Raw genomic sequence first — 12408 nt, 5'->3', positions numbered from 1 at the left:
TGATTACGAGTAATGGGGAGAGGCTGATAGTATAAAACATTGTGAGAAACGGCTCCCTCTGAAGTAATGTATTTTTTGAGAAATGAAGTAATTTTCCACGCATTTGATTTTGAGACCTCAGATTTAGAATCTGAGATCTCAAAATCAACCATCTAAAAGCACACAACTTCGTGTGACAAGGTTTTTTTTTCTTTCATTATTAGTTTGCAACTTCGACAACCGATTGAGCTCAATTTTTCCACAGGTTTGTTATATTATGCATACAGTATGTTGAGATACACTGACTGTGAAGACTAGTCTTTGACAATTACCAATAGTGTCCACTGTCTTTAATTATCGTAATTTTTGTATAAGCATTTTTTTCTGTTAGGTAACAACAGAGATGTTTAAATTGTGAAGTAGTGCTTTGAAATTGAACTTTACAAGTAAAAATAAAACCCCAGAAAATTCCTGGGGAGTCTTAACCCCAACTGCCATCCAATGTTCAATTCACATTTGATGTTATTTTCCTGGGTAGAATGTGTGCTAACCCTAGGGTTGTCTAGCTTAAAGACACTGGACACGATTGGCAATTGTCAAAGACCAGACGTCTCACTTGGTGCATCTCAACATATGCATAAAATAACAAACTCAATTGGGGTGGATTTCACAAAGATAGTCCTAACTTAGGACTAGTCCTAGACAATGCTAAGAGATAGGACCAGTCCTAAGTTAGGATGAGTTACTGGTCCTAACTTAGGACCAGTCCTATCTCTTAGCATTGTCTAGGACTAGTCCTAAGTTAGGACTACCTTTGTGAAATCCACCCTTTGTCATCGAAGTTACGAGAGAACAATGGAAGAAAAAATACCCTTGTCGAACAAGTCATATTTTTTCAGATGCTTGATTTGAAGACCTCAGCTTTAAATTCAATTCAAATGATTAGTGAGAAATTACTTCTTTCTCAAAAATGTTTTGTACTATTAACAGCTCTCCATTGCTCGTTACCAAGTAAGTTTTTAAGGCTCACAATTATTTTGAGTAATAAATTAGCAATAGTGTCCAGTGACTTTAACCCTACGACTCCCAAGCAGGGGTAGCTTTTTCCAGGTTATTTCCCAGGAATTTGCCAGGGTTAGTGTGAACCAAGATCAACCAAATGTTCCTGGGAATTTCCTGGGAAAAATGTTTAGTGTGAAAGGGGCTTCAGATACACAAATCTGTATAAGAAGTAAACTTTACATTGCTTATTGTGAACCTAATTATGCTAGTATACTTTCGATTACCCCACCCCCAACTTATTATGGCCGTAAAATCTGTCCCATTAACTGATGCTTTGATACAAGAATGCGAACAACAAAACCATTCTCCACAGTGTCCCTAGCTATGGTCAAGACGCCAGTGGAATTACTTCAGGTACAACTCCCCCGTAAACCATCAACAACCCCCTACAGCGACCCCCACAATAAAAAAAAATGCATTTTTTTTTGTGTTAATCAATGCATTTAAGACTTTTTTTTTAGGGGTATGGAATTGTCAATAGATCGGGTGGAATGGCATACCAGGCCAACGCCTTCTGGATCTGGTAAGCTACACCCACCAACGGGAGAAATGGGCGAGAGTTATAATAAGGGGCTAATTAGTGAGAGGTTTATTAGAGGTCACAGGAAAGACAAGTTCAAGTCCAACAGGATTTCAAAAGGGGCTGAAAATTCATGGCTGAGACAACAATAGGTAAGCCAGCATCTGTGTATATTTGTTTTATTGTTCTCCCTGTCTTTCCCCCTGGACTATATGAAAGGAATTACACGCTCTGGTGAGAGAACGATTCTTAATAAGATTGTGGTTTGGCGTTACCTTGAAAATTGATTGGTGTTTGTGTATGCCCTTGATCATGGGTGGGTGTATGAGTTGTAGTATGGAAGGGAGAGGGAGTGGGGTGCGGGATATGGTGCAGGATACAGGGCGCAGAGTACAGGTCACACAAGTTGGAGCTGGGGGTTTGGGATTTATTGCTTGGGTTCGTACAATTCAGGTGGGGTGATGGGTACAGGGTGTTGGGTACAGGGTGTGGGGTGCAGGGTGTGGGGTATGGGTCAAAGAGTGGAGCTTTAGGTGTGGGATTGAATACATTGGTTCATACGATTCAGGTGGGGTAAGGGGGCAGGGTGTGGGATTAGGGGAAGGGTGTGGGATACGGGTCAAAGATTGGAGCTGTATAATTGGGACTGAATACATTGGTTCATACGATTCAGGTGGGGTAAGGGGGCAGGGTGTGGGGTTAGGGGGGAGGGTGTGGGGTGAGGGGGCAGGGTATGTGGTGAGGAGGGCAGGGTGTGGGATCTGGGTCACGGGTTGAAGCTGGGGGGTTTGGAATCAAATGCTTGGGTTTTATGTAATTCAGGTGGAGTGTTGGGTGCAGGGTGTGGGGTGCATAACGCAGGAAAGAGGTCACAGGTAGGAGTTCATAAACAACCGCTGGTGCCGCATTGTTTGACCGCTCAAGTATGAAGTAAGCATTCTTACAAAACAGAAAGCTTTTGTTCAAAGGCAATTTTTAAGAAATTTCATTAATTTGCAACAACTCTCATATGAGCATGGTTTTAAACTAGGAGTTACAAACTGTGCTGGACATCGGCTAAAGACTGTAAAGTTCTTATTACATTGTGCATAAATCGATTCAGTTGGTTTATCATATTTTATTTGGAAGCCACTGGTCATGTTGGTATTAACAGAGATTGGTGGTGATCCATAGTAATTGTTCAGTAAAAATAGACCACTTTTGTTTTTGGAAGGAAAAATTTCTCTTTTGTGTTTGTATATTTTTTGCTGATTCATATCATTTTAAATTTCAGGTAATTTTGATTAGTACAACTATGAAAACACAAACATGGACTTAAGAAATCTTTATCTTGGGTCAGCTATCTTGTTTGTTCTCCTGTTAAAATCATGGTCACCAAACAGAGGCTGGAAGGAGAAATAGTCTGGTTCCTTTTTGGAATTATGAAAATCATATTCAAGATTGGTATGGTTTACAGGGGACAAGACAAAGAGGAGTTTTAAAAAAAACGTCTGTGGAATTTTTTTAAAGGTAGGCGGAGCTATGACTGGAGCCAATGACACCGCACTCTAATTTCGAACAGACTCAACAAAGTTGTTAAACGAATAAAATAACAATTTACAAACACAATGCAATTTCCGAGCTGCCCGAGCAGTGAAGTGATCATTTCTAGGCCAGTTACAGCTGTGCGTGAGATCTACTTAAATAGGGGCGGGGCTTCGTTATGGACCAGCAACACAGTGGGCCTAGCCGGCAGTGGAGTGTAACAAAAATATAACCCGAATCTGTAGTCCAGAACCAGGATCTGGAACTAGAGTTTAAAAGATTAGAATAACTTCAGGGAAGGTTCGTTGACTTTGAATTCCCCCCAAAAAAACGATAATGTCGAGTTTATTTGCTGTTGACAAAAGGGCGGCATAGCCAGGTGTACTTTTTTTAGTCAAGGATGGGTACTTTTTATAATGAGTCGGGGCTCAATATAAAGTGGGTCGCACTCTACCACAAAGAAAGAAAAAAACACTACACGTTAAAGTTCTCTTTTCTTGTCAATGATTCCATTTCACAAATAGTCTCAGTGAATAGTAATCAACCACTGTCACACTAAATGGTTTTGCTTTTTAGTATATCGTACAAACTCCTCCATTTGGGTCATGACTAAAAAAAAAAACACTATGTCATCATTTCATACTTCTGAATCCTGCAGCTTAGCTACCTACACCCACGCAGCTGAACTCGTCTCGTACTTTTATTTTTTGCGCGCAATAGTTACCGCGATTGTACCTGGAACCTGCACTTTATATGGCTATGGGAAAGGGGATTATAAAGAGCTAAAAAATAGTATAGGTACACTTTGCAATGCAGGGTTGCAGTTCCTCCAATGTACACTTTCGCAATGAATAACTGTGCCCTTGCGTAGACCCGCCCCCTGGTTCTTAGTGCCCTTCCATGGCCAAACAGCATAGTTTTGGGGCAAATTAAGGGCTTATTTGTTTCCCCAATTTTAAAGTTTCAAAGGCATACTATTTCACTTACTGCCCCCCCCCTCCCCAGAACCATATAAAGTAATTGTTCACCACACCCCCATGTTATACTGTCCAGAAATACCCCCTTGCGATCCCCCCCCCTTCCCCTCCAAAAAACCCTGGTACCATATAAAATCATTGCCCGCCACACCCCCATCTCACACTGTCCATAAGTAACCCCTCCCCCCCCCCAATCTCTAGTACCATAGAAACTCATTGCCCGCCACACCCCATCTCACACTGTCCATAAATACCCCCCCCCCCTTTCCCGGTACCATATAAACTCATTGCCCGCCACACCCCCATCTTACTACTCAAGCAGCGACTCGTACTACCCAAATGCCAGTCTCCCCTCACCCCCAAAGGGCTCTTTAGAGAGCTTCGTGCAGTCCTATCTTGTTGTTTTAGACCCAGAGGTCCCTCAGCCCGATAAAAAACAACCCCTCTCTAAACCAGAACCATGGTAACCACAACCTGCACAGGTGCGTGCCCCATTTTTAGTAGTCCCCCAATGGAATGACACTTCTTTTGATTGGTGTACAATCATCGAGTTCCTTTTAAAAAACCTCCACTATGAGTTTCCTGTCAGACAATAGCACAGACACAATTGTTATCTGAGGAAGCAACAGGGAAAATGACAGTGTCAATACACAGGCACTCGATTAAGTCTAAAAGTGACAAATTGGGGCGCACCTGCGAGCTCTTGGAAACCTCTTGAGAGTTTGAGATAAAACGTTCGAGTCTGACAGGCCAATTGATGTCAAAATGATGAATTATTAATCGTTTGAAGTGCAATTAATAACTTTAGATACATGATATTAAACGTCACTTTAAAGGAAGGTATGGGTTTCAAATAATCGCAATTTAGTAACTTTTGTTATCCGCACTGATGTAAATCCATTACAAGCCTAAAAACAAAACACTTAGGAACTTAGGAGTATATGCTTAGGAACAATAACAAAATATTTTAGTAATTGTTTGTCACGATTAATATGTTTAAAAAATATATAAAGTTGTTTGGGGGGCTGACTCCGCCTACCCCTTTTGTGACGTCAATCGAGGCAGACTTTGCCTGCAATGCGTATAGTAAACACACGTGCAAAGTACATGTACGTCCAAGTCGTGAGTTGGTACATTTCAAAAAGTGTTTTTCTGTATTCGGCAGCAATACACCTGGTCGGCATTACCAGAAAACCCCCCTTTTTTGTTTGTTTTTTGAAATGTACAAACTCACGACTTGGTCCGTACATGTACTTTGCAATTGTGTTTACTCTACGCATTACAGGCAAAGTCTGCCGCGATTGACGTCACGAACAGCGCCCTCTCGGGTCGGGGTCTACTCTTAAATTTGTAAACAACATAAGAACTGATTTGTTAAAACCTTAGTGAACTGTTTGTTCACATTCCACTCATCACAACACATATATTAGTGACAAAAGCTTTATTTTGAAAAAATAATAATACTAATAATAATAAGACATTTGTAAAGCGCCTAATGCAAAAGCCTCTAAGCGCATAATACCACTTCCAGGTGTCTTTAATGATGACTGAGTCAAAGATGCTAGACTGAAACATGTGCTTGTTTTGCAAAGCAAACCTTTGCAAGGAACCAGTCGAAAACCATATGCATACCATTTTTTTCGGCCGGTAACCTACTTTTACTGAGCAAGATTTTCTATGCTATGTAAAAACGGGCCCACTTAGTGAACTCATGTTTCCCGTACTAACTTCTTATAAAGATTTCTGCTAAGCAGATCTATCAAATTTAGTCTAGATTTTCAAGGAATATAGGGCTGATATGAAGCCAAAAGAAGAAAAAAAGAAACCAAAAGGAAGTTTATTTGTGAGTCACTCAAAAATGCCATCAAACAAAAATAAGAAGAAATCCCAAACAAGAGGCGTACCTGGAAATTTTCACATTCCACCGAGACCAAAGGGGTAGTCCAAATAAATTTAACCGATAAAAACTCATGGACTCTGTTTTGATTTCCTCTTCTCCAGCCTGAACCCGAGGAACAAAACAAAACAAAATTGTGCCAAATTCGGCCGAGCTGGAAACCTTGACTGACCTGGGCCCAATTTCATGAGAACTGCTTTTAAATCACAAAAAGTAGCTAAGCTCAAGAAAACTATGCTTATCAGAATAAGGTTACCAGCCAAAATAGCAATCAATATGTACAATTATTGACTGATATCCTGCTCATTAATGCTAAGCAGAAATTTGATTAGCAATATTTGCTGCTTTTGGATAAGAATATATTGCTGAACAATGTTTTGCTAAGTAAAAATTGAGCAGAATACCAGCCACTGAAACATGCCAATTTGGCTGGTAATGTTTTTCTGGGAGCAGACTTTTATTTTGCTAAGCTAATTGTTGTCTTTTTCTGTTTACAAAGTATCCATTAGCAGAATTTAAATTTGATAAACACTGCTTAACCCTAAGCAAAGCAGAACGCATGCTTATCTTGCCGGCTGTTTCTGTTAACAGATGAGAAGTGCAGCATGCAATGCAAAATTACTTAATGAAATACACTTTTGCTAACGCATGTTTTCCTACGATAGTAAGCACAAATATGTGCTTACCGGTTAAGAACTTTACAAAATTGTGCCCAGGTGAGTCAAGGTGAACTTTATGTGACCTTTTGATTTGTTTGAAGTGATGCCCAGGTGTGGGTGTAATTGGGTGAATTACTTGTACATGGTGTTTTAGGGGAGTAGAGTGCGGGGACAGCCCAGCTTTATAAAGGTGTGACACTCACTGACAAGGTGCGATGTGAATGTGCCAAGCTAAACTGCATTTACGCAATGACTTATATGCCTTGGTAGAACACCCACAGAAAATTCAATACAGCTTTAGGAGCCCAATTTCGTAGAGCTGCTTAAGCAGCATTTTACTTTTAGAGTTTTCTGCTAAATGAAAATGAGGAGGATAATGGTTCATGTAAAATGGCCTTTTCTGGTAAGCACAGTTTTGTTATGCTAAGCTACTCTTTGTGCTTTATGTACCTCATTGAATTGGGCTCCTGTTTTGCATTAAGAATTGCTTAGCGCAGAACAAAAATCTTGCTTGGTGGAGACGGCCCACCAACAAAAAATGTATATTGTTTGAGACTGGTTCCCTCGTTATTTCTGCTCAGCAGAAAAACTTGCTTAGCACTGTTTTCTGCTGAAACAAACTTTATTTAGTTGGTCCATGGCTGTGGTTGAAACCTGGCTGAGGCTGAATGCTGGCTCTGGCTACATAATATTATACTGCTCTTTATTGTTTTGCAGGCCAGTATGAACCCAATTTAAAAAAAAAGTTTTTAAACAGAAAATAAGAGCTTTGTAAATCTTTCTGCTTACACAGTGCAAATCGAGTCATAGGAGAAAAAGAAAAAAAAAACCCAATATAACCAATATTCCCGTAGCAACTTTTTTTTTGTGCTAAGCAATTATCCGTACTAACAGCTTTTATGAAATGGGGCCAGCTATAGCCAAAGCCATAGTTTTTATTTCACAACTAACTACTAAAGTGAGGCTGGAAGGAAAAATTAGTCTGGACCCTCTTGTACTGATTCTGTGGTTATATCATTACACAAAATAGAAGACAGGGTGTCTGTCCAAACTTATTATTGCATGAGGTCCCACTCCCCATTCACTCATTGTAAACAATCTGCGTTTGAATCTAGTGTGGGGTGATATAGGCTACAGTTCCTGACTATTCTTTATAATTATTTAACCAGAATCTTTTGTGAAAACTTTTTTTCCCTTTCACCTTCACTGCAAGTCACTGACAATTTTTGTTCTTTTTTTTTGTATCTCCACCATACCAGGGTCCAGCAATTTCCAAACAAAATGGAGTGGGCCCTGTGATGTGATTACCAAGTCTGTGACAATCACAACAAAATTAACAACCACAAAAGGAGCTGCCACAAAATAATAAAAAAAACTATCAGGACAAACCACTCATAGGATTCCAGTATCTGGAATCACTACAGCAGAAAGTGCAAAAAAAAAAAAAAAAAACCACACACAACAATTGCGCTCCGCCAATAAAGGCAGCCCTGTGCACACACACAACTCGGGACCCAGTCAACCAAGTCCTATTTCAATTATTTGCCGGTTCTGATAATGTTGGGGGTCAATATCCACTCAGTTTGCTCCGTGGAAACAGGGTGGGGAATTGGCTTGGAATGATAGTATCAATGAAGTGGTTGATTGAAAATACTTGACACGGTCTATTAAGGTTTTGAAGGATGCATGCCAAAAAAGGGAACCAATACTTTTGAGTCTCTCAAACAGGCATCGGGGTGGAAAGAAAAATCCTAGAAATAAGTGGGCGCACGGAATGAAGAAGAAGAAGAAAAAAAATTCCCCATGAATGGAGGGGGGGGTCATCTAGCCTGCAGAATGCGTGAGAAAATAAATTCTACGTGATTCGTATCATGCTGGTCTTTTCATCGGTGTACAAACAGATCCGGAAAGAAAGAAAGAAAAAGAAAGAAAAAGACGACAGTCGTAATTTTTCTCCCCTCCCGTCACCAACACCCTGCATGCCTGGCGAATGGCAAAAGAAGAAAAAAAAAAGCTGAGAACGTCGACCAGTCTATGGTCGGTCGTTAAGCCAAGCATGCATAAAGGCTTAGGTAAACTTTGCCAGTTTGGTCCCTCAGGCAGCACTGGAGATGAAAGAACCATTCTATTAGTGTCGCTGCGGTGGACACTAATACGAGATCCAAACGTCACTGACAGGTCGCGGACAAAAGCCGATTGCCACCTTAAGTCAACTTTACAACTTCCCTGGGGCTTTTTGGAGTGGGGCTCTCTCACACACAGGAAGTTTTTACTCTTGACGAGTGTTGAAAGTGTTGAAGTTGATATTTGATTGGATTTTGATTATGGTTTGGAAGAGAGGGGGAAAAAAAAAAGAGGCATTGAATAAAATGTCCTCTGGTAGCCGGAGCTAGCCCTGGCGATGGTAACCAATACTTTGTTGGCCTTGCATAACGTTGTGGAATCGGGGATAATGATGGAAGTTTGTTTGCGGCCAAAGGAGACTTGGAGGGTGAAGTGAAGGTTCTGTGGGACCGCAGGGTATTAAAGTGGCAATGCCTGGGGTTAAATGAAGCAAACAACGATTGACATATTGCGTATTATGCTTCATTCATACATCGTAATTCAAGTGTGCATTTTCGATTTTCATTCATACGTAAAATAAATTCCAAAACAGGAATTGGGGGGGGGGGGTATAAATGGCAATAACTGTCTTTACAAATTTAAAAATGTATGTCACTATTAGAAAAGAGAGAACAGTTTTTATACCTTTAAAAAAACTTCAAATTAACTAAGACTATTTGGAAATACTTAGCAGTTCGTGTTTGTACTGATGTCCCACTATCCCCTTGTTTTATGGTCATTCATTCATTTAACATTTATTTCCATATCACAGAAAGACGAATATGCAGAAGTGCATGCAGGAAATAGACAGGTCTATTATATTTTAAGTAAAACTAACAAACAAAAGAGTCATGCAAAATGCCCAAATAATAAACAAGAACTTGAAGAGAAAGTGATATTGGGGCAAATCCCCAAAGGCAGAGCTTTTGGAGGCATGCCTTACAGGACAGAAAGACAGACAAACAAGCGAACAACAAAAATTAGCAAAAAACAAATAATAAATGATTGTTTTAGCCCAACAATGAATTTAATTGGCTGATCGGACACTTACCTTCATTGGTCTCTTGAGGGCTTCCTGTATATCCAGTCGCTTCCTCATAATGGTGGCGTCTAGTTTCCTTTCAAATGCTAATAGATCCATGTAGGCCTGGGACTCGGGCACCAGCTCGCGAATTCTCGGCGGAAGTACCTTGTCGGCCATTTTCTTCTTCTTTCTGGCACTGCTCCCGCTTGAGCCGCTTCCCCCAATAGATGCACTGGGAGAAAAATTTGGGATTTAAATTTGATGGTCAATTCACAGAGACAAAATTGACAAGCCGGATAATGTTGTGACACCAGGTGTCGAACTTCGCTCTTCAAAGAGCACAGCAATTTTCTCTCTGGTAAGTGGCACTTCTACAAGGAAAATTTAAACTTGTAATGGAACCTTGCCCAGGGCACCACCGTAAAAGCACAGGGCCAAGTTATATTCAGAATTTCAGGGGGCACCAAGGCCAGGCAATACATGGGCAATGCAGACCATGAAAGGGGCACAGTCTCCATGGAGTGCCCTGCCTCTAGATTCAAGTCTGAGTCACAGAGTGTGTCTCTATAAATCCATATTCTCCCCCCCCCCAATACATCCCAGGTAATTTTTACTAAATTGATTGATTACAGCTTTACTCACTACTAACAGTTTTACATGAAACTTAAAACGCGGAAATTGGTGAGTGAATTCCATATCCTTTGGAATCTTTTGGGAGTGAGATGCTCCAATTTACTTGTGAAACCAATTTTACAAATGTATCTTTTAGTAGAGCGTACCTTCCGACTTTAAAAGCATAAAAAAAAAGAACCAAGTCCTAATTTCATAAAGCTGCTTTTAAAGCAGGAAATGTTTTTTGCTTTAAAAAGTGTTTTGCTGCGGGGGGGGGGGGGGGGGGGGGGGGGGGCATTACAGAATTATTTTGATCCTGCACATTTCAGATTCTATACTTCTTTGGATACACCTAGAATGTGAAAATTCTTCTTAAAGGCACTGGTAATTGTCAGAGACCACTAGACCAGTCTTCTCAGTTGGTGTATCTCAACATATGCATAAAATAACATACCTGTGAAAATTTGAGTCCAATCGGTCGTCGAAGTTGCGAGATATGAATGAAATATTAAACACCCTTGTCACACGAAGTTGTGTGCTTTCAGATGCTTGATTTTGAGACCTTACATTCTAAATCTGAGATAAATTCGTGGAAAATTACTTCTTTCTCAAAAACTATGTTACTTCAGAGGGAACCGTTTCTCACACTGTTGAATACTATCAACAGCTCTCCATTACTCGTTGCCAAGTAAGTTTTTATGCTAAAAATTATTTATGAGTAACTACCAATAGACTGTGCAAGTCTCGCACGCACCGGAGCGAGAAAACACGACAACTGAAGAACTTTATTTTTTTATGAATCAAATCTTTGCTTTAATTTATTCTAAATGCCGAATCTAAACAACAAAAATACCCTATAGAGCTTGTTTAAATTAGTTTTAGCTTTTTAAACAAACTCTGGGACAAGGATGTTTGTTTGATCTTAAATTTTTTGAAACCCCTTTTGTAAATCTACGCCCGAATGTGAAACTACTCAAAGCTGGTTTATACGCGGACGCACGATGGTCGCAAGGGCGTTAGATAAATGCGTGACGCAGTTTAAAGAGGAAGCCGACGCCTAAACAACCAATGAAAAGGCTTTTCACCCCGCGCGACCAAAACAAGCGTCTGCGTAAGTTTCGTGATCGGAGATGGGCACAAATTCTTAGTTTTTTAAAAGTAACCTGACCTGAGGTCAAGTTTAAATATCGGTTTTTCCTTTGTTATTTTGTTGACTTTATTTTTACTTTTATATATGATGTTAATTAGTATTCCATTTTTAACAACATATGTCGTTTTTATGGTCATAAACTACATTAAACTAAAGTAATGGACAAAACAAAATCTCCCCAACGTAAAACTCCATAAGGTTGGGACCACAATGGTCCCGGAAGTTCAAATCCGCGCGAGACTTGCACAGTCTATAGTGTCCACTGCCTTTAAGCACAAAATAATATAAAAGTATCAATGCTTCAAGGTTAAAAAACAACAACAATCTAAGCGAATTCATAAAACATGAATACTTCTGAATGGTCCCTTAACACTTTTTATTTATCAATAAATAAATAAATCAATCAATCAATGAATCAATGGAGTTTGGGTAGCAATTTGAATGAAGTTGCACAGAAATTTCAGTTGGGGAATTCAAATCATCAGTCATTACCCTTTTTGAGGTCTCTGACCCCCCATCGGTCAAAAACCACAAATTAGTGAACATCCGAACCTTTCACACTGAATAAATGCATTTATTTTGTTTTCTCTTCAGTACTTTTGTTGGATCGTACCGGGTTGGGTTCATGAATGAATGAAACGCCAACATTTATTGATCCTCGGATGATTTTGAACAGCGATCATTCAGAAATGTGAACTGGGCAAACAACACAGTGGCATGCACATAAAAAGAAAAAAAATGGACGCAGAACATTTTGAACAAATACCCTTTTCGTAACCTCTTCCACTTTTTATTACTTTTTTTACTCTTCAGCCCAAACCCTCCTCATCTATCAACCAAATTTATTCTAGGCATCTGAAAGCACACAAATTTGTGCAATAAGGGTGTTTTTTCATTTATT

The 12408-nt window shown here is 39.8% G+C and overlaps 1 protein-coding gene across 3 annotated transcripts in view; it reads right to left on the bottom strand.

The window, feature by feature from the left end:
• LOC139948661 (SWI/SNF-related matrix-associated actin-dependent regulator of chromatin subfamily D member 1-like) overlaps positions 1-12408 on the bottom strand; it is a 148429-nt gene that overhangs the window by 70228 nt on the left and 65793 nt on the right. For all 3 annotated transcript variants that reach the window (XM_071946880.1, XM_071946882.1, XM_071946881.1), the window contains exon 3: positions 9773-9977. In XM_071946880.1, the coding sequence (XP_071802981.1) occupies positions 9773-9977 (205 nt within the window). The remainder of the gene's footprint in view (positions 1-9772; positions 9978-12408) is intronic.

The sequence above is a fragment of the Asterias amurensis genome, chromosome 16, assembly GCF_032118995.1.
Source record: "Asterias amurensis chromosome 16, ASM3211899v1".
Lineage (NCBI taxonomy): Eukaryota > Metazoa > Echinodermata > Asteroidea > Forcipulatida > Asteriidae > Asterias > Asterias amurensis.
Note: the sequence above shows the minus strand (reverse complement) of the source record. Positions and strands in the feature narration are given on the sequence as shown.